The 21,719-nt window shown below is 38.2% G+C and overlaps 1 protein-coding gene across 2 annotated transcripts in view; it reads left to right on the top strand.

Moving 5' to 3' along the window:
- slco4a1 (solute carrier organic anion transporter family, member 4A1) overlaps nt 1-21,719 on the top strand; it is an 80,024-nt gene that overhangs the window by 14,196 nt on the left and 44,109 nt on the right. For both annotated transcript variants that reach the window (XM_061985538.2, XM_061985537.2), the window contains exons 2-3: nt 15,572-16,438; nt 21,334-21,424. In XM_061985538.2, the coding sequence (XP_061841522.2) occupies nt 15,715-16,438; nt 21,334-21,424 (815 nt within the window). In that variant the 5' untranslated portion in view covers nt 15,572-15,714. The remainder of the gene's footprint in view (nt 1-15,571; nt 16,439-21,333; nt 21,425-21,719) is intronic.

Raw genomic sequence — 21,719 nt, 5'->3', positions numbered from 1 at the left:
AGGCTAGCTGTATGTACATATTGCATCAGGACGTGCGCCCACCAGCTCGCTCCCCCCCTCACCAGGATCTTCAACCTCTCCCTGGCTCAGGCAGTCATCCCATCCTGCCTGAAGTCATCTACAATAATCCCGGTGCCGAAGAAGTCTCCCATCACCAGCCTGAATGATTACCGACCAGTGGCCCTCACTCCGGTAATCATGAAGTGCTTCGAGCGACTTGTTCTCCAGCACATCAAGGACCATATCCCTCCAGACTTCGACCCCCACCAGTTCGCATACCGGGCGAACAGGTCCACAGAGGACGCCATTGCTGTTGCTCTCCACTCTGCTCTGAACCACCTGGAGCAGCAGCAGAGCTATGCCCGGATGTTCTCTGTGGACTATAGCTCTGCCTTCAATACAATAATCCCGGACAGACTCTGCAATGAACTGGACACTCTTGGCCTCCCCCCTCTCACAAACGCCTGGAAAAGGGACTTCCTAACAGACCGACCCCAGAATGTGAGACTTGGCCCGCACCTCTCATCCTCCCGCACGCTGAGCATCGGCTCCCCACAGGGCTGTGTGCTGAGCCCCCTCCTCTACTGCCTTTACACCCATGACTGCAGTCCGGCCCACAGTGACAACCTTACCGTCAAGTTCGCCGACGATACCACAGTGGTCGGGCTCATCTCCAGGGGTGACGAGGCTGCCTACAGAGAGGAGGTCCTGAAGCTGACGGCCTGGTCTTCGGAGAACAACCTCGCTCTCAACACCAGCAAGACCAGAGAGATCATCGTCGACTTCAGGAGGAGCAGCACCGACCCTGCCCCCCTCTACATCAACGGCGAGCGTGTAGAGAGGGTCCACACCTTCAGGTACCTTGGAGTCCACATCTCTAATGACTTCTCCTGGACAGTCAACACCACATCAATCATCAAGAAGGCTCAGCAGCGGCTACACTTCCTTAGAGTCCTCGGGAAGTACAACCTGAAGCCTGACCTGCTGCTGACCTTCTACCGCTCGTCCATCGAGAGCCTGCTGACCTACTGTATTACGGTATGGTACGGCAGCTGCACTGCAGCAGACAGGGAGAGGCTGCAAAGAGTGGTCAAGACGGCTCAGAAGATCATCGGCTGCCCTCTCCCCTCTCTGACGGACATCTACACCTCCCGCTGCCTCAACAGAGCCAGTGCCATCATCAAGGACAGCACCCACCCTGGCTCTGACCTGTTCCACCTGCTGCCCTCTGGGAAGCGCTACAGGTGCATTAAAACCAAAACAAACAGGCTAAAGAACAGCTTCTTCCCCAGGGCCATAACCATCCTGAACGGACTGCCCCATTGTCCCTCATAACTGCCTTCTCTTCGGTGCAATAACCCATTCCACCAACCACCCTGTTTTTGTTTAGTTTTTTTTCATGTATATATTCATTTCACACCATATTCATTGCACTTCTACATTTTTTATATTTTTATATATTTGCACATTGTTTTTCTTGCATGCACACATCGCACTGTATGGAAGGGCCTCAATCTCGTTACCTTGCGTAATGACAATAAAGCTGATTCTGATTCTGATTATGCCTCATTTGTAGGTATATTTGTGCTCATTTACTATCCTTTACTTTTATCCTCTTTGTATATAATTTAGTTTTGCATGTCTCATGACACATTATCTGTATGTAATATTGGCTGCATTTCAGATAGTTGTTTGTATGCATGTTGTTCCAAACCACAGCAAACATTACCAAGCTTGCCAAATATTGTAATAAATCTTTTAAAAGAAGACAGCCTGCCATTTCCTTTAACTTGGACACACACCTTTGGCCATTAAAAGCCAGTAATTCCCAGGAGTTATCGCACCTTCTGAGTAGCCTCTGATTTACTAATGGTTTCTAATGTTGTAAATATTACATTTCAACATTTCTGTCAACGAAAATTTGCTTCAGCCTGCGATACATATTCATTTTGATAGTAGGCTAATATATGGGTAATATAGACACTTACGTCATGTGTTGTCTTCATTATAACACTTATATAAGACTTCTAAAGTCATTTTGATAGTAGGCTAATATAGACACTTGCGTCATGTGTTGTCTTCTATAACACTTATATAAGACTTTTAAAGTCATTTTGATAGTAGGCTAATGTAGCTAATATAGACACTTACATCATGTGTTGTTTTAATTATAACACTTATATAAGACTTTTAAAGTCATTTTGATTGTAGGCTAATGTAGCTAATATAGACACTTACATCATGTGTTGTTTTAATTATAACACTTATAAAAGACTTTTAAAGTCATTTTGATAGTAGGCTAATATAGCTAATATAGACACGTCATTTGGTGCTTTCATTATAAGACTTATATACAGCTTTTCATTTTTTGCGGCTCCAGACAGATTAGTTTTTTGTATTTGTGGTCCAATATGGCTCTTTCAATATTTTGGGTTGCCGACCTCTGGTTTAGCTATACATATTAATAATTAATGTATTTATTTTAGCATGACATAATACATATTGTATGTAAATGTATTGTTTATTTCTTTTTCAAATCAGCCTGACCTAAACGTAAGGTTTATTTGTTAAATTAATAATAATCTTTGTGATGAACACATGCTTTTATATCATTTGACAAGGTAGTAAACTGTCAGTAGGTTAGATATAAATATTGAATATGATCAAAATCAAGAGTAAGATTACTAATTCAGATTTTTTTCAATAAAACAAATCCTGTAATGATAAATGGTTCACAATTTAAAACATGTTGTGCTTTGATGTAACCCTTTCTTTAGTCTTGGCATTTTTAGATCAATAAAATAAAAACTTGCTTTTTGCATTTTTTTATTGCAACTTAAATACAATTTAAAAAAGCTTTAAACACTTAGTTTTGTTACAAGAAAAAAAAGGAAAATGTATATTCTTGTACTGACATGATTGTTTTTTTTATTAAATATCACATTTTTTGCCGTAAGAATACCTTTTTAGTGTTGGTGTATTTAAAAAAAAAAAAAAATAGATATGTTTTCCTATTAATTATTTATTTTTTTCAAAAACAACTTTTGCTGTACTTTAACACTTTTTTTGTCTTATATTAAAAATACCTTTATTTTCTTGTATTAATGGATTTTTTTTTAAATGACAAATTGTTGGCAGTAACATAAAACTTTTTATTTATTTAAAACCAAAAAAATTTAAAGTTTTTCTTTTTTTAATGACATTTTTAATACCATTTGACATGACTAAAGTGGTGAAGCTATATTTTCATTTGCACTTACATTTTATTAAATCGACCAAATCCTGCCAAAAACGCTTAAATAAGAAACTTGACGATAATACAACTTTGTTGCTTTGAAAGCACAGATGCTGCAAAAGGAAACAGCTCGGAGAAGTGGCGCAACGATTAGTCGACAATAAAATTTGGCGTCGACAACAGTCCGGGCGGAAGCAGGTCCACGCCGCCGCCGCTAGCAAAAACATTTCCCCCTGTTCTTGATAAAGACATGAACGGCGTGCTCATTTTCCAAAGCCGACCTTGTTTTTTTGTGTCAGCACGTCTGTGATAATGCGTAGGAATGGGAATTGATTAGCGTTTTCCAGTTCCCGTTCCACTTTCGATTCTGCTTAACGATTCAGTTCTTTAACGGTTCTCTTATCAATTCTTCCATCCATCTATTTTCTACTGCTTGTCCCTTTCTGGGTCGCGGGGGCCCTTATTGATTCTTATTTAAGGGGAAAAAAGATGGTTTAGCATCACTTTAGTTTAGATAACATGAGGTTTTAAGAGGCACAATGCTCATAACCAGTACTAGCTGTAGTACTAGTATTAGTGCTACTTGGAGTACTAGTATTAGTACTACTAGTTCATCCTACTTTAATGTTTGATGTGGATGAAATATTATCTGAGAATGGCCCTCCTTTGTGATTGTGCTCCTAATCAGTATTCATTTTAGTACTATTATTAGTGCTACTTGGAGTACTAGTATTAGTACTACTAGTTTATACTACTTTAATGTTTGATGTGGATAAAATATCAGTGAGAACTGCCCTCGTTTGTGACTGTGCTCCTAACCAGTATTAGTTTTAGTACTAGTTACCAGGTGTAGTGCTAGTACTATTTGGTAATACTTTAAGAGTGAGGTAGATTAAATAATAGTTAAAACTCTTTCTCCTTTGTGATTAGTGCTACTTGGAGTACTAGTATTAGTACTATTAGTTCATACTACTTTAATGTGTTGATGTAGAGCTGCAGCTATCGAATATTTTGGTAATCGAGTATTCTATTGAACATCCCGATTGAGTAATCGAATAAATCATATTTTTGCTTCTTTTTTTTTTGTCCTGTCCAGCTTCTCAGGCAACTCATATTGTTAATGTAGATTCCCATATTGGCTGTACAAATTTACTTTACAAAAGAGAAGTGTGGGATACTTCTCTTGTTGCCTCATTTGTATTTTGACTTTATTAAATGGATTTATATTAGTATTTGATGCAGCCGGGCCGGAGCAATAGTTTTGCTTAATTAAGGTTTAATTATACATTTTAAGATGTGCCCTCAATTATTGCGTTTGGCCTAATTGTCTTTTATTTCCCCAACGCCTGTTTTAATTATTGAAGGCTGACACGCACAGCTGAAATGTGTCCGTGGTTGATTGTGCCAATTTGTGTGTGCTACTAAAAACATGTGTGCTCACAGCCCTATGTGCTGTGTGGTGTGACCGCATAAACAAAGTTCTTGTCTCTCGTGCGTTTTTGATGATTATTATACGGTGCCTTTTAAATAGTGGTTTATCCACGGAAATCCGCTGAGTTGTTTTCAACCTGCCCACAATACATAAACAATACAAAAAGACAAACCACTTAATAATGATGACAATAGTTTAACATTTTAAGAATGCAATACAGCTCATTGCATTCTTTGCATGCAAAATAGTAATCAATGTTCATTTTGCCATCATAACATGTTTGAGATGAAAACACATACTGTGTATATATATATATATATATATGTATAAAATTAGTTCAAAATTAATATTCCCTAAGAAAGTTAAAATAAAACGATATTTTTAGTATCAAAAATAAAACAGTAAGAACAGTTTTCATTATATCAAACATAAAAAGTGGATGAGGTAGTGCCTTTAATACTGCATTTGAAATGTGCAACTAGTGGTGAGTCACCACCAAGCAAAAACCGCGCATGCTCAGAAAAGTAGCGTTAGATTTACCGCCCTTCCGAGCACCCACTGGCAGAAATATAGATCGGCGCCTATGCCACAGAGACTATAGTGGGTGCAAGTGCAAGCTATCCAAGTAGCATGTGATTGCATGACTTGAATAACTTTGCACGACTGAGATAGGCTCCAGCCCCCCACCCCCCCCCCCCCCCCCCCCCACCCCCACCCCCCGCGACCCCGAAAGGGATAAGCGGTAGAAAATGGATGGATGGATTTCTTTCGCGTGGTTACCAATGAAAGGCTAATTGAACACAACAGCTGGGATAGCGTTGTTAGTTTTCAACACCTTTTGGCGGAATTTGATGACTTCGCGGGAGTGAGAGAACACATCCTGGTTATCATAATGAATAACATTTATTTTACTAACACAACTTTTGCGCTTACATTTGATAATACAAACCCCGTTTCCATATGAGTTGGGGAAATTGTGTTAGATGTAAATATAAACGAAATACTTTGATTTGCAAATCATTTTCAACCCATATTCAGTTGAATATGCTACAAAGACAACATATTTGATGTTCAAACTTATAAAAAAATTTTTTTTGCAAATAATCATTAACTTTAGAATTTGATGCCAGCAACACGTGACAAAGAAGTTGGGAAAGGTGGCAATAAATACTGATAAAGTTGAGGAATGCTCATCAATCAGTTATTTGGAACATCCCACAGGTGTGCAGGCTAATTGGGAACAGGTGGGTGCCATGATTGGGTATAAAACAGCTTCCCAAAAAATGCTCAGTCTTTCACAAGAAAGGATGGGGCAAGGTACACCCCTTTGTCCACAACTGAGTGATTAAATAGTCAAACAGTTTAAGAACAACGTTTCTCAAAGTGCAATTGCAAGAAATTTAGGGATTTCAACATCTACGGTCCATAATATCATCAAAAGGTTCAGAGAATCTGGAGAAATTTACTCCACGTAAGCGGCATGGCTGGAAACCAACATTGAATGACCGTGACCTTCGATCCCTCAAACGGCACTGTATCAAAAACCGACATCAATCTCTAAAGGATATCACCACATGGGCTCAGGAACACTTCAGAAAACCACTGTCACTAAATACAGTTATTCGCTACATCTGTAAGTGCAAGTTAAAGCTCTACTATGCAAAGCGAAAGCCATTTATCAACAACATCCAGAAACGCCGCCGGCTTCTCTGGGCCCGAGATCATCTAAGATGGACTCATGCAAAGTGGAAAAGTGTTCTGTGGTCTGACGAGTCCACATTTCAAATTGTTTTTGGAAGTATTCGACATCGTGTCATCCGGACCAAAGGGGAAGCGAACCATCCAGACTGTTATTGACGCAAAGTTCAAAAGCCAGCATCTGTGATGGTATGGGGGTGCATTAGTGCCCAAGGCATGGGTAACTTACACATCTGTGAAGGCACCATTAATGCTGAAAGGTACATACAGGTTTTGGAACAACATATGCTGCCATCTAAGTGCCGTCTTTTTCATGGACGCCCCTGCTTATTTCAGCAAGACAATGCCAAGCCACATTCAGCACGTGTTACAACGGCGTGGCTTCGTAAAAAAAGAGTGCAGGTACTTTCCTGGCCTGCCTGCAGTCCACACCTGTCTCCCATCGAAAATGTGTGGCGCATTATGAAGCGCAAAATACGACCGCGGAGACCCCGGACTGTTGAACGACTGAAGCTCTACTTAAAACAAGAATGGGAAAGAATTCCACTTTCAAAGCTTCAACAATTAGTTTCATCAGTTCCCAATCGTTTATTGAGTGTTGTTAAAAGAAAAGGTGATGTAACACAGTGGTGAACATGCCCTTTCCCAACTACTTTGGCACGTGTTGCAGCCATGAAATTCTAAGTTATTTATTATTTGCAAAAAAAAAAAAAAAGTTTATGAGTTTGAACACCAAATATCTTGTCTTTGTAGTGCATTCATTTGAATATGGGTTGAAAAGGATTTGCAAATCATTGTATTCCGTTTATATTTATATCTAACACAATTTCCCTACTCATATGGAAACGGGGTTTATAGATGACTTACCTCGCCTCCGGACGTCTCTCAATCGGTTGCTTTCTGGACATGTGCTACAGCATGGAACTTGTGCTATTGTGGTATGCCAGCTCCACTTTGCAATGTTTGCATACGACTGCGTTTTCCTTCCATTTTAATGTGAAGTGTTCCCACACCTTAGACAACTTTTGTTGCTTCTTTATTCCCTCGTTTTGCTGTGGCTCTTGTCCACTGCTTTCTGCGGCGTCGGCCATTGCCAGTTATGTCGGCGAAAAAGTTGACTAAACTCAAGCTTATTTAAAAGCGCGGTGTTGTGCAGTGCAGGGGGCGTATGATCCAGAGGTGTGGACTCGAGTCACATGACTTGGACTCGAGTCAGACTCGAGTCATGAATTTGATGACTTTAGACTCGACTTGACAAAATGTAAAAAGACTTGCAACTCGACTTAGACTTTAACATCAATGACTTGTGACTTCACTTGGACTTGAGCCTTTTGAATTGACATGACTTGACATGACTTGCTACTTTCCCCAAAACCCAAAGATGAAAAAGTTATTCGGGAGCGCTCCGTATTTTTCATTGTGTACTTGTCTATCAGCGTTGCGTGTGTCAGCTGGTGTGGTCTCAGTACAACAGCCAATCAAATTACATCTACTTTGTTTTCATCACACAGCATTCATCCAATCAAATTGCAGGACAACCAACGAAGAAGACATGTCCAAACCACACGCCAGTGAACAAAAAATGATACCTAAAATAATTTTGTTTGGGTATAAAAATTACGAGGTGGTCAACACAAAACGGTTTGCAGTATGCAACACATGCGGTTCGAAAATGACTGATGGAGAGGCAACAACTTCCAACTTCGTCCGGCATTTGAAGTTGCACAAAGAACGGTAAGTTTTGAATGTAAGATAACGTTTATTGGCTAAGTAACGTGACTTTTATTTGCTGTGTAGTTAAATCAGTGAGGCTGTAAACTCACTGCTAACGTTATAACGTTATTGCAAACACGGGAATCTGTTGCAGTTCACTACCTTATTCATACTTTTTGTTCAGTGATTTTTTTTAAGCAGGGTTACGTTAGTCAATATATCACACGTAACGTTAGACGGCGGTCAGCAGCACCGCGTATTTTAGCCACCTAAAAAAAGACAAAAATAGTCAAATAAAGGTCAATTAAAATGTATACTATATTATGAATATGTGTACCGTTTTAGCTAGCTTTCTGACATACTGTTGGTTGTTTACCTCAGTGGTCCCCAACCACCGGGCCGCGGCCCGGTACTGGTCCGTGGATCGATTGGTATCGGGCCGCACAAGAAATCTTTTTTTTTTCTTTTCTTTTTTTAATTAAATCAACATAAAAAACACAAGATACACTTACAAGTAATGCACCAACCCAAAACAACTCTCTCCCCCCTTTTGTTCTGGGCATTGAACATGAAGACTCTTCCTTCACTGTTCCGAGTGGCCATGAGAGTCTTGGCAGTGCCTGCCTCCAGTGCTCCAGTGGAGCGAGTTTTCAGCCATGGTGGCATCATACTACGCCCCCATCGTGCACAAATGACTGACAGACTCTTGGCTAATTTGGTCTTTTGCAGATGCAATGCAGCATAGGGCCCTGACATATAAAAAGTACAACTTTTTTGTTATGTTCACGTATATGTCATGTTTTTTCAATGTTAACACTTTTGTACAAATAAGTACATTTGCACTTTATTTTTCAATGTGTTTGTTCTGTAAAGGAATGAGTTAATGTTTAAAATGACTGGTTAATAGTGCTATTATAAAGTGCAATGCCAGCACAATTTTCTTTCCTGCAATTTAAAATGCACTTGTTTTAATAAATAAATACAGCGTTTGAAAAGCATACACAATCTGTGTTAATATATTAGTCTGTGGTTAAAAGGACTTGAAAGGACTCGAAACTCAAAATGCAGGACTTAGGACTTGACTTGAGACTTTCCAGTCTTGACTTTGGACTTGACTCGGGACTTGACTCGGACTTGAGGGCAAAGACTTGAGACTTACTTGTGACTTGCAAAACAATGACTTGGTCCCACCTCTGGTATGATCTGAATTAAACACGCTGTGCAATACCTAAACAGTCCGTGCAATACGTGAGCTTTGACTACTAAACGAGGCAAAATGCCGTAAACAAAAAACAAAAACTTGACGCCTCGAGGCAGCGAAAATTCCTCGAATATATTTTGTAATCGAATTACTCGAGTTACTTGAGGAATCGTTTGAGCTCTAGTTTGATGTGGATGAAATAATATCACTGCCCGCGTTTGCGATTGTGCTCATAACCAGTATTAGTTTTAGTACTCTTTACTAGATGTAGTACAAGTACTAGTTGGTAGTACCGTACTTTAAGAGTGAGGTAGATGAAATAATAGTGAGAACTGCCCTCCTCTGTGATTGTGATCCTAACCAGTATTAGTTTTAGTACAAGTATTAGTGCTAACTAGCACTAATACGTGCTCTAGCAATTAGTTCTTAAATGTAAGAAATGAAATTGTTTATTTTTTAATCTAAATCAAATCGGGTAAATATTGCATAAATATTGAATACACAGTAAGAAAAATTATATATTTTTTATGTATTCGAAATTATTACATTTCCAAAAAGCAATTGTATTTTCACTATGGCGGTCAAAATGTGTCTGTACAGTTTTGTTTAAAAAAAATTGATAATAGTAATAAATAATAAATAATAATAATAACAATGTAGGAAATGCAATGGTTGTATTTATTTTTTGAATCTAAATCAAATCTGGTAAATATTGATTACACAATAAGAAAAAATATATTTTCATGGATTCCAAATATTATTAAAATTCCAAAAAGTAACTGCATTTTTACGATGGAGGTCCAGATGTGTCTGTACCGTTTTGGTTTCTACAAATTAATAATATTAATAAATAATTATTATTATACAAACCCCGTTTCCATATGAGTTGGGAAATTGTGTTAGATGTAAATATAAACGGAATACAATGATTTGCAAATCATTTTCAACCCATATTCAGTTGAATATGCTACAAAGACAACATATTTGATGTTCAAACTGATAAACATTTTTTTTTTTTGCAAATAATCATTAACTTTAGAATTTGATGCCAGCAACACGTGGCAAAGAAGTTGGGAAAGGTGGCAATAAATACTGATAGAGTTGAAGAATGCTCATCAAACACTTATTTGGAACATCCCACAGGTGAACAGGCAAATTGGGAACAGGTGGGTGCCATGATTGGGTATAAAAGTAGATTCTATGAAATGCTCAGTCATTCACAAACAAGGATGGGGCGAGGGTCACCACTTTCTCAACAAATGCTTGAGCAAATTGTTGAACAGTTTAATAAAAAACATTCTCAACCAGCTAGTGCCAGGAATTTAGGGATTTCACCATCTACGGTCCGTAATATCATCAAAGGGTTCAGAGAATCTGGAGAAATCACTGCACGTAAGCAGCTAAGCCCGTGACCTTCAATCCCTCAGGATTTACTGCATCAACAAGCGACACCAGTGTGTAAAGGATATCACCACATGGGCTCAGGAACACTTCAAAAACCTACTGTCAGTAGCTACAGTTGGTCGCTACATCTGTAAGTGCAAGTTAAAACTCTCCTTTGCAAGGCGAAAACCGTTTATCAACAACACCCAGAAACGCCGTCGGTTTCGCTGGGCCTGAGCTCATCTAAGATGGACTGATACAAAGTGGAAAAGTGTACTGTGGTCTGACGAGTCCACATTTCTAATTGTTTTTGGAAACTGTGGACGTCGTGTCCTCCGGACCAAAGAGGAAAAGAACCATCCGGATTGTTATAGGCGCAAAGTTGAAAAGCCAGCATCTGTGATGGTATGGGGGTGTATTAGTGCCCAAGACAAGGGTAACTTACGCATCTGTGAAGGCGCCATTAATGCTGAAAGGTACATACGGACGGCGTGGCGAAGTTGGTAGAGTGGCCATGCCAGCAATCGGAGGGTTGCTGGTTACTGGGGTTCAATCCCCACCTTCTACCATCCTAGTCACGTCCGTTGTGTCTTTGGGCAAGACACTTCACCCCTTGCTCCTGATGGCTGCTGGTTAGCGCCTTGCATGGCAGCTTCCGCCATCAGTGTGTGAATGTGTGTGTGAATGGGTGAATGTGGAAATACTGTCAAAGCGCTTTGAGTACCTTTTAAGGTAGAAAAGCGCTATACAAGTATAACTCATTTATTTATCATTATACAGGTTTTGGAGCAACATATGTTGCCGTCCAAGCAACGTTACCATGGACGCCCCTGCTTATTTCAGCAAGACACAATGCCAAGCCATGTGTTACATCAACGTGGCTTCATAGTAAAAGATTGTGGGTACTAGACTGGCCTGCCTGTAGTCCAGACCTGTCTCCCATTGAAAATGTGTGGCGCATTATGAAGCCTAAAATACCACAACGGAGACCCCCGAACTGTTGAACAACTTAAGCTGTACATCAAGCAAGAATGGGAAAGAATTCCACCTGAGAAGCGTAAAAAATGTGTCTCCTCAGTTCCCAAACGTTTACTGAGTGTTGTTAAAAGGAAAGGCCATGTAACACAGTGGTGTACATGCCCTTTCCCAACTACTTTGGCACGTGTTGCAGCCATGAAATTGTAAGTTAATTATTATTTGCAAAAAAAAAAAAAAAGTTTATGAGTTTGAACATCAAATATCTTGTCTTTGTAGTGCATTCAATTGAATATGGGTTAAAAAGGATTTTCAAATCATAGTATTCCGTTTATATTTACATCTAACAATTTCCCAACTCATATGGAAACGGGCTTTGTAATAATGATGATGTAAATAATGATATAGTTGTTTTTATTTTTTTAATCTGAATCAAATCTGGTAAATATTGCATACATATTGAATCCACAGTAAGAAAAAAAATATTTTTTTATGTTTTCCAAATTATTAAAATTCCAAAAAGTAATTGTATTTTGACTATGGATGTCCAAATGTGTCTGTACAGTTTTGGTTTCTACAAATTAATAATATTAAAAAAATATTTATTATTATCATAATAATTATGATGTAAAACATGAAATAGTTGTTTATTTATTTAGAAATCTAAATCAAATTTCCATCCATCCATTTTCTACCGCTTATTCCCTTTGGGGTCGCAGGGGGCGCTGGAGCCTATCTCAGCTACAATCGGGCGGAAGGCGGGGTACACCCTGGACAAGTCGCCACCTCATGGCAGGGCCAACACAGATAGACAGACAACATTCACACTCACATTCACACACTAGGGCCAATTTAGTGTTGCCAATCAACCTATCCCCAGGTGCATGTCTTTGGAGGTGGGAGGAAGCCGGAGTACCCGGAGGGAACCCACGCAGTCACAGGGAGAACATGCAAACTCCACACAGAAAGATCCCGAGCTCGGGATTGAACCCAAGACTACTCAGCAAATTTGATTTGCATAAATATAAAAATGCACACATGCTCTAACTAGCATTTATACTAGTACTAAAACTAATACTGGTTGTGAACACAATCACAAAGGAGGGCAGTTCTCACTATTACTTAATCTACCTCACTCTTAAAGTACTACCAACTAGTACTTGTACTACACCTAGTAACAAGTACTACAACTAATACTGCTTAGGAGCACAATCCCAGAGGAGGGCAGTTCTCACTGATAATATTTCATCCACATCAAACATATTATCAGTGACTATATTGTTTCACTCTATGAAACATCCTCCAAGTATTCCATTGTCCCCTAGAGCTTTTATGAAAGTGAAAGTGAAAGTAATGAGGTTCAGATGTGTCTGTTCAGTTTTGGTTTCATTATGACCCCAACTGTTTCTCATTTGTTTGACTAAAGTAAAAAATAAAAGGTAACATTTAATCTGCACTCACTTGTAACATCATTTTTAATAACAATATTCATAATAATAATGAGATTGTTTTTTTAACCCAACTCAGGTCCGCTTATTTTTGCACAATTATTCAAATGCACAGTACAAATGTTAATTATGTACACCAAATCATTATTACAATTTTAAATATGTAATTTTACTATCGATGTTCAGATGTGTCAGTTTTAATTGACGTGTCTATTTACATAAGTGCAAGTGAATAATGATGAACAAATATTCATAGTACTCATGTAAAGAAATGACATTGTTGTATTTAAATGTTTTTTATCCAACTCAAGTCTGGTGAATATTGCATAAATATTGAATGCACAGTAAGAAAGAAAATTATATATATGCATTCCAAAGTATTATTAAAATTCCAAAAAGTAATTGTATTTTTACTGTGGAGGTCCAAACGTGTCCGTACAGTTTTGGGTTCTTTATGACTTATTTTGAGGGGTTTTTTTGCTTGTTTTTTTGTGACAAATGTGAAGATGAATAATGCTGATGAAATGAATACTAATGATAAAAAAATAATACTTTTTATAATCGTAATGATGTAAAAAAAAAATTTAATTGTTGTATGTTTTTAATCTAAATCAAATCAAATAAATAATTTTTTATGCCCTCCAAATAATTTTAACATTTTCATAAAATAATTGTACTTTTGCTATGAAGGTCCAGATGCGTCTATACCGTTTTGGGTTTTCATTTTGAGTTTTTTTTTTGTTTGTTTTGTTTTGTTTTTTGACAAAAGTTCAAATGAATATACAATGTAAAAATAATAAATAATATATACTGTAATGATGATGTTTTATTTTTATTTTTTTGCCAAAAGTTGAAATTAATAATGATGGAAAACATTTCAAATAATAAATAATAATTACTGTAATAATTCCAAAAAGTAATTGTATTTTTACTATGGCGGTCCAAATGTGTCTGTACAGTTTTGTTTTAAAAAAATTGATAATAGTAATAAATAATAAATAAATAAATAATAATAACAATGTAGAAAATGAAATGGTAGTATTTATTTTTTTGAATCTAAATCAAATCTGGTAAATATTGAATACACAATAAGAAAAATAATATTTACATGCATTCCAAATTATTATTAAAATTCCAAAAAGTAACTGTATTTTTACGATGGAGGTCCAGATGTGTCTGTACCGCCCGTTTTGGTTTCTACAAATTAATAACATTAATAAATAAAAATAATTATAATAATGATGATGTAAATAATGATATAGTTGTTTTTATTTTTTTAATCTAAATCAAATCTGGTAAATATTGCATAAATATTGAATCCACAGTAAGAATTTTTTTTTTTTTTTTATATTTTCCAAATTATTAAAATTCCAAAAAGTAATTGTATTTTGACTCTGGATGTCCAAATGTGTCTGTACAGTTTTGGTTTCTACAAATTAATAATATTTAAAAAATATGTATTATTATCATAATAATTATGATGTAAAAAATGAAATAGTTGTTTATTTATTTACAAATCTAAATCAAATTTGATTTGCATAAATATAAAAATGCACACATGCTCTAACTAGCATTTATACTAGTACTAAAACTAATACTGGTTATGAGCACAATCACAAAGGAGGGCAGTTCTCACTATTACTTAATCTACCTCACTCTTAAAGTACTACCAACTAGTACTTGTACTACACCTAGTAACAAGTACTACAACTAATACTGCTTAGGAGCACAATCCCAGAGGAGGGCAGTTCTCACTGATAATATTTCATCCACATCAAACATTAAAGTGACTATATTGTTTCACTCTATGAAACATCCTCCAAGTATTCCATTGACCCCTAGAGCTTTTATGAAAGTGAAAGTGAAAGTAATGAGGTTCAGGTGTGTCTGTTCAGTTTTGGTTTCATTATGACCCCAACTGTTTCTCATTTGTTTGACTAAAGTAAAAATAAATAATGATATAGTTGTATATATATATATATATTTTTTTTTTTTTAAATCTAAATCAAATCTGGTAAATATTGCATAAATATTGAATGCACAGTAAGAATTTTTTTTTTTGTGTTTGTGAGTGTGTTCCAAATTATTGAAATTCCAAAAAGTAATTGTATTTTTATTATGGAGGTCCAAATGTGTCTGTAAAGTTTTGGTTTCTACAAATTAATAATAAAAAGTAAAACAAATATTATTATAATAATAATGATGTAAAAAATGAAATAGTTGTTTATTTATTTACAAATCTAAATCAAATCTGATTTGCATCAATATAAAAATGCACACACACCACACAAAAAGATACACTTTTTATGCAATCCAAGTTATTACTAAAATTCCAAAAAGTAATTGTATTTTTACTATGGAGGTCGAGATGTTTTGGTTCCATTGTGACTAGTAAAAATGAAAGGGGGAAATGGGCTGGAACATGTTTGTCTATCAGCAATTTCCAACAGCAATAACACAGACCAAACCTCCTTTTGTGCCTGCAGGAATCCGTGTTGCTGGCCCTATAAAAAGTGCACCGAGGTCTGCCCCACACTCCACAGCCGATCTTCTCTTTGCGCCCACCTGCTGGTCTTCCTTCCCACTAGCTGGTCTTCCTGCCCACCTGCTGGTCTTCCCGGGCGCGTCAATGCCGCACGCTAACAACTCCTTCAGCTCCGGCCGAGAGCTCCTTGACTTCCACCAGCTGCCCCCGAGCGGCCCCGTGGATTCTGACACGGACAATAACGATGCGAGTCGAGCGTGCGTTTTCACGGGGGCGTCCGCCCCGGCCCAGAACGGACAAAAGGTGGCGCGCTGGAGTCAGCTGTGCGGCTGGGGGGCGCTGACCCCCAAAGCCATCCAGGTGTTCAACACGCCCCGCTGGGTGCTGTTCTTCCTGTGCGTGGCTTCCTTCCTGCAGGGCATGATCATCAACGGCTTTGTCAACACGGTGGTGACGTCCATCGAGAGGCGCTTCGACCTGCACAGCTACCAGTCAGGCGTCATCGTCAGCTCCTACGACATCGCCGCCTGCGTCTGCCTCGCCTTCGTCAGCTACTTCGGCGGCACGGGCCACAAGCCCCGCTGGCTGGGCTGGGGCGTGCTCCTCATGGGGCTGGGCTCGCTGGTCTTCGCCTTGCCGCACTTCACCACGCCGCCGTACCGGGTCAGCCTGTCCCAGCAGGCCGGCATGTGCGGCGGCAACCGGACCGGCCTGTGCCGGGACAGCGGCAACGCGGGTCTGTCCGGGTATCGTTACGTCTTCATGCTGGGACAGTTCCTGCACGGCATGGGAGCCACGCCCCTCTACACACTGGGAGTCACCTACCTGGACGAGAACGTCAAGTCCAACTACGGGCCGGTTTACATCGGTGAGTACCGGGGTAGGAGGGTCTCCATTCTTGGGGGGATGATTCGATTCAGAATCGATACTTGATTCAAATCGATTCTCACAATGTATTATTTGGTATGATAATCGCAGTAGGAAAGAGATTCATATGGCCCCAATTCGTCACAGTTTTCCTGACACCTGAAACAAGAGGGTTTTTTTATTATACCAGAATAAAGTTAGAATATTATGACAAATATGTAATATTAGAGTAAATCTCAAATATAAGAGTAAAACTTGTAGTTTTACTAGAATTTAATTCTTGATTCAAACCAATTCTCACAATATATTTTTTGGTATAATAATTACAACAGGAAGGAGATTCAGATAGCCCTAGTTAGTCGCGGTTTTCCTGACACATGAAACATGACAAATTGTGGGTTGGGGGTAGGGATGTCCCGATCCGATATTTGGATCGGATCGGCTGCCGATATTTGCCAAAAATTGCGTATCGGCAAGGCATGGGAAAATGCCGATCCAGATCCAGTTTTAAAAAAAACTCCGGTCCGTGTTTTCCAACGCACCTATTTAAATAATACATTCCACTTTTCTGCTGCTCCGTAATTTCCGTTCCGCATTTTCCAGCACACCTTCAACACATCCACAATTATCACGCAGTTGCTTTTAGCTGCTGGCATTACACGACAGGCTCTTCTCACTCTTTCCTGTGTCTCCCTCTCACAGACAGCGAGCGCACCTTCTTACACACGTCACGTCATACGTCACATACATATACGTCCTCTCCCAGCACGTTAGCTGTGATGCTAGCGCAGCCGCTAAGGTGCGCGCCTGTTCAAGCGTCCTCTGCGCACGGCAAATCTATGCCACGCACAAAATCAAATAAAAAAATAAGCGCATAACAATTTTGGACACACGGACACGACAGAGACAACAGTTTTCGTCATCATTGTTCAAATATTGTGACGTCTGTCGAGACGCTTATCTCCATTCGGTGCCACACGTCCACACCATCCAAATGCAGACTTTCCACATCAACAACGTATGAAAAAATTAGTGATTTTTTTAGTTGTGATTTCCTTCTCTGCATGAAAGTTTAAAAGTAGCATATATTAATGCAGTATGAAGAAGAATGTTTTAATGTAGACATGCAAGCCTTGAAAGAACATTTTGAAAATCAAGACTACATTTCCTGCAAATGGGTGCATTTCTACCCTATATTTTAACTTTAGATTTATTCTCATATCAAACTCTTTTGGCTGTCTTTTTGACACTTACATCAGGCGCCCCCCTCCACACCCTGGATTATAAATAATGTAAATAATTCAATGTGATTATCTTGTGTGATGACTGTATTATGATGATAGTATATATCTGTATCATGAATCAATTTAAGTGGACCCCGACTTAAACAAGTTGAAAAACTTATTGGGGTGTTACCATTTAGTGGTCAATTGTACGGAATATGTACTTCACTGTGCAACCTACTAATAAAAGTCTCAATCAATCAATCAAAACACATAGAATCATCATACTGCTGTGATTATATGCATCAAGTGTTCATTCAAGGCTAAGGCAAAATATCGAGATATATATTGTGTATCGCAATATGGCCTTAAAATATCGCAATATTAAAAAAAGGCCATATCGCTCAGCCCTAGTTCAATGATGCCATTTCTGTTTGTCATGTATCATTTTGTCTATTTTGTGTTTATCCTTGAATAAACAGGTCAGTTTCTTGTTACCAACCATTGTGTATTATTCAAACTCCCCTAATTCAGCTGGCTAGTTGTTATCAAGAGTACTAAAACCCTTTTCAACATGATTCTGACAACTAAGTAGGCTAAATAACTTTAAACTTTAATACATGCTCGGATAGGCCAGTATTGGTCAGTATCGGTATCGGTCAGTATCGGTATCGGATCGGAAATGCAAAAACACTATCGGTATCGGATCGGAAGTGCAAAAACCTGGATCGGGACATCCCTAGTTGGGGGTGTACACTAGTCACTCTAACCAATTCTCGATTCAAACCGACTCTCACAGTGTATTATTTGGTATAACAATTACAACAGGAAGTGGATTCATATGGCCTCAATTTGTGGCGGTTTACCTGACACATGAAACGTGACAAATTGCGGGGGTTCACTATCCACTTAAAGCGATTCTCGATTCAAACCGATTCTCACAATGTATTATTTGGTATGATAATTACAACAGAAGGTGGATTCATATGGCCTCTATTGGTCGCGGTTTACCTGACACATGAAACGTGACAAATTGCGGGGGTGCACTATACACTTAAACCGATTCTCGATTCAAACCGATTCTCACAATGTGTTTTTTGGTGTAATAATTACAACAGGAAATGGATTCATATGGCCTCAATTTGTGGCGGTTTACCTGACACATGAAACGTGACAAATTGCGGGGCTGCGCTATCCACTTAAACCGATTCTCCATTCAAACCGATTCTCACAATGTATTTTTTGGTATAATTATTACAACAGGAAGTGGATTCATATGACCTCAATTCGCAGCGGTTTACCTGACACATGAAACTTGACAAATTGCGGGGGTGCACTATCCACTTAAACCGATTCTCGGTTCAAACCGATTCTCACAATGTATTATTTGTATAATATTTACAGTTGGAAAGAGATTCAAATGGTCACAGTTTTCCTAACACATGAAACGTGACAGTTTTTTAATTATACCAGAATCAAGTTAGAATATTATGACAAACATGTAATAATAGAGTAAATCTCAATTATAAGAGTAAAACTTGTAATTTTACTAGAATTTGATTCTTGATTGAAACCGGTTCTTACTAGGATTTGATTCTTGATTCAAACCAATTCTCATAATGTATTTTTGGTATAATAATTACAACAGGAAGAAGATTCATATAGCCCCAATTTGTTGTTTTTCCTGACACATGAAACATGACAAATTGTGGGTGGGGGGGTACACTAGCCACTTTAATCAATTCTCGATTCAAACCGATTCTCACAATGTATTATTTGGTATAATAATTACTACAGGAAGTGGATTCATATGGCCTGAATTCGTCGCGATCTACCTGACACATGAAACGTGACAAATTGCAGGGGTGCACTGTCCACTTAAACCGGTTCTCAATTCAAACCGATTCTCACAATGTATTATTTGGTATAATAATTACAACAGGGAGTGGATTCATTTGGCCTCAATTCGTCGCGGTCTACCTGACACGTGAAACGTGACAAATTGCGGGGGTGCACTATCCACTTAGACCGATTCTCGATTCAGATCGATTCTCGCAGTGTATTATTTGTATAATATTTTCAGTAGGAAGGGGATTCATATGGCCCCAACCCGACACATGAAACGAGACAAACTGGAGGGAGGAGATGCATTATCCACTTTAATTGAAACATGATTCAAACCAATTCTCACAATATATTTTTTGGTAAAATAAGTACAGTAGGAAGGGGATTCATATAGCCCCAATTCGTCGCAGTTTACCTGACACCTGAAAAGTGACAAATTTGGGGGTCCACTTTAGCCGCCATTCGGCAGTGTGTTAAATGTCTTAAAATGTGTTTTGTGGCAATTCCAATTTTGACCACCGTGTCAATTGCTATGGAGAGTGGCGCTTTCCATTTGACAAATCAAAGGATGCAGGGGCCATGTTGGTAGTTTGCACCTTCAAAATTTTTTCAAAGAACTACAAAATGGAATTTTGGCAAACATTTCATGTGACTGGTGAAGAGCCAAAGCCAAACTGAAATGCTAACAGTTAGCACAATGGCCAGATAGCGTCAAGTCACAAAAAATGAGCTAACATGCTAACAATAGCATGCTTACAGGTAGCATTAGTGACATATTAACTATATGGCACTGAGGCGAAATACCTGCTAAATTACCTAAAAAAAAGCTAGCATGCTAATATTAATATGCTAAAATGCTAACTGTAAGATGCGTCAAACACCAAAATATATTACTGAGTTGTGTAAAGTTAAAGTACCACTGATAGTGTACCTGAGAAATGTTTAAAATGCTAGCATGCTAACGTTAGCATGCATTAAGTACCAAAATGTGACTTTTGTGCATCCCTTCAGAATTATCTAAATAACGAAAAAAAAATTAAAAGCTAGCATGCTAACGGTATCGTTCGTCAAGTAACAAAATATTTGATACCTGGAAAATTTGCAGAAAAGCTAGCGTGCTAATATTGGAATTCTAACAATTGTGCCGCGGGCCATTAAAAAAAACAGCTACGCACTTTGGACACACCTGTAATGAAGAATTGGTAATAAATAAATACATGACACTACAATTGAAACAATAACACTGATCATTGATTTTAGCGCTTGTATCGGTTTAAATGTAACTACATAAATTAAAGGAAACTATTTAATTTTTGGTCCCCCCTTTTTCATAAGTAATCATAACTATAACTTTGATTATTTTTGTACGTCTGCCCACCAGATGGCGATGTTTTTTCCTATTCAAAGCATGCAGCAAAATGTGAAACGTTACATTATCGGCAAGCTAAACTGTCCATTTAACAATTCTTCGTTTTTCAGTTTTTAACAATACAGGAAAAAGCTAGGAGTGCAAAAAGTGTGTAAAATGTAGATAAATATATATAAAAACAAGATAAATAATATATAAAATAATAATATGTATAATAGATATGTTTAATCATGTAAAAAATAAAATGCTTAATTTCTATTGAATATATTTTTAGTCAATTACTGTTTGTACTGGAGAGCTGCTATTTTAAACAAAACAGAAATACAATGAAGCGGGCCCTTTTTATTTATGTAATGGTCGTTTCCAAACAACAAAAGGACCCTTATGAAGTTGCTCCACAGGAAGTGCTGGTTAGGAAACAGGAAGTACCTGAAGTGCATTGACTTTCTCTTCCCACAGGGATCTTCTACACTGCTGCCATTGTGGGCCCGGCTGTGGGCTACCTGCTTGGGGGCTACTTCCTCAACATTTATACCGAAACCTCCTTCACGTGAGTCTGCTCGCTACAGGCTTTGCTACACGTCCTAAAAGGGGAGTGCCGCCAACAGCGCACAGGCTAACCTAGCGTCATGTTACTACACTGGTTAAATGGTCAAATGATACATGAGTAAAATAAAGTTTGAATCAGTTAAACATAAACAAACAACAAAACAGCAGGTAAATGGTGAAAGTAATGTTAGCACTTTAGCTCACATAGCTATGCTAGTGTTGCTAACTTTTGCTTCGCTAAGCCCTACTAGCAACATGCTTTGTGTGTCTGTAGCTTTAGGATAGACTATAGTATA

This window comes from Nerophis lumbriciformis, linkage group LG23 (assembly GCF_033978685.3).
Source record: "Nerophis lumbriciformis linkage group LG23, RoL_Nlum_v2.1, whole genome shotgun sequence".
NCBI lineage: Eukaryota > Metazoa > Chordata > Actinopteri > Syngnathiformes > Syngnathidae > Nerophis > Nerophis lumbriciformis.
This window is presented reverse-complemented; position numbering and strand designations above follow the sequence as displayed.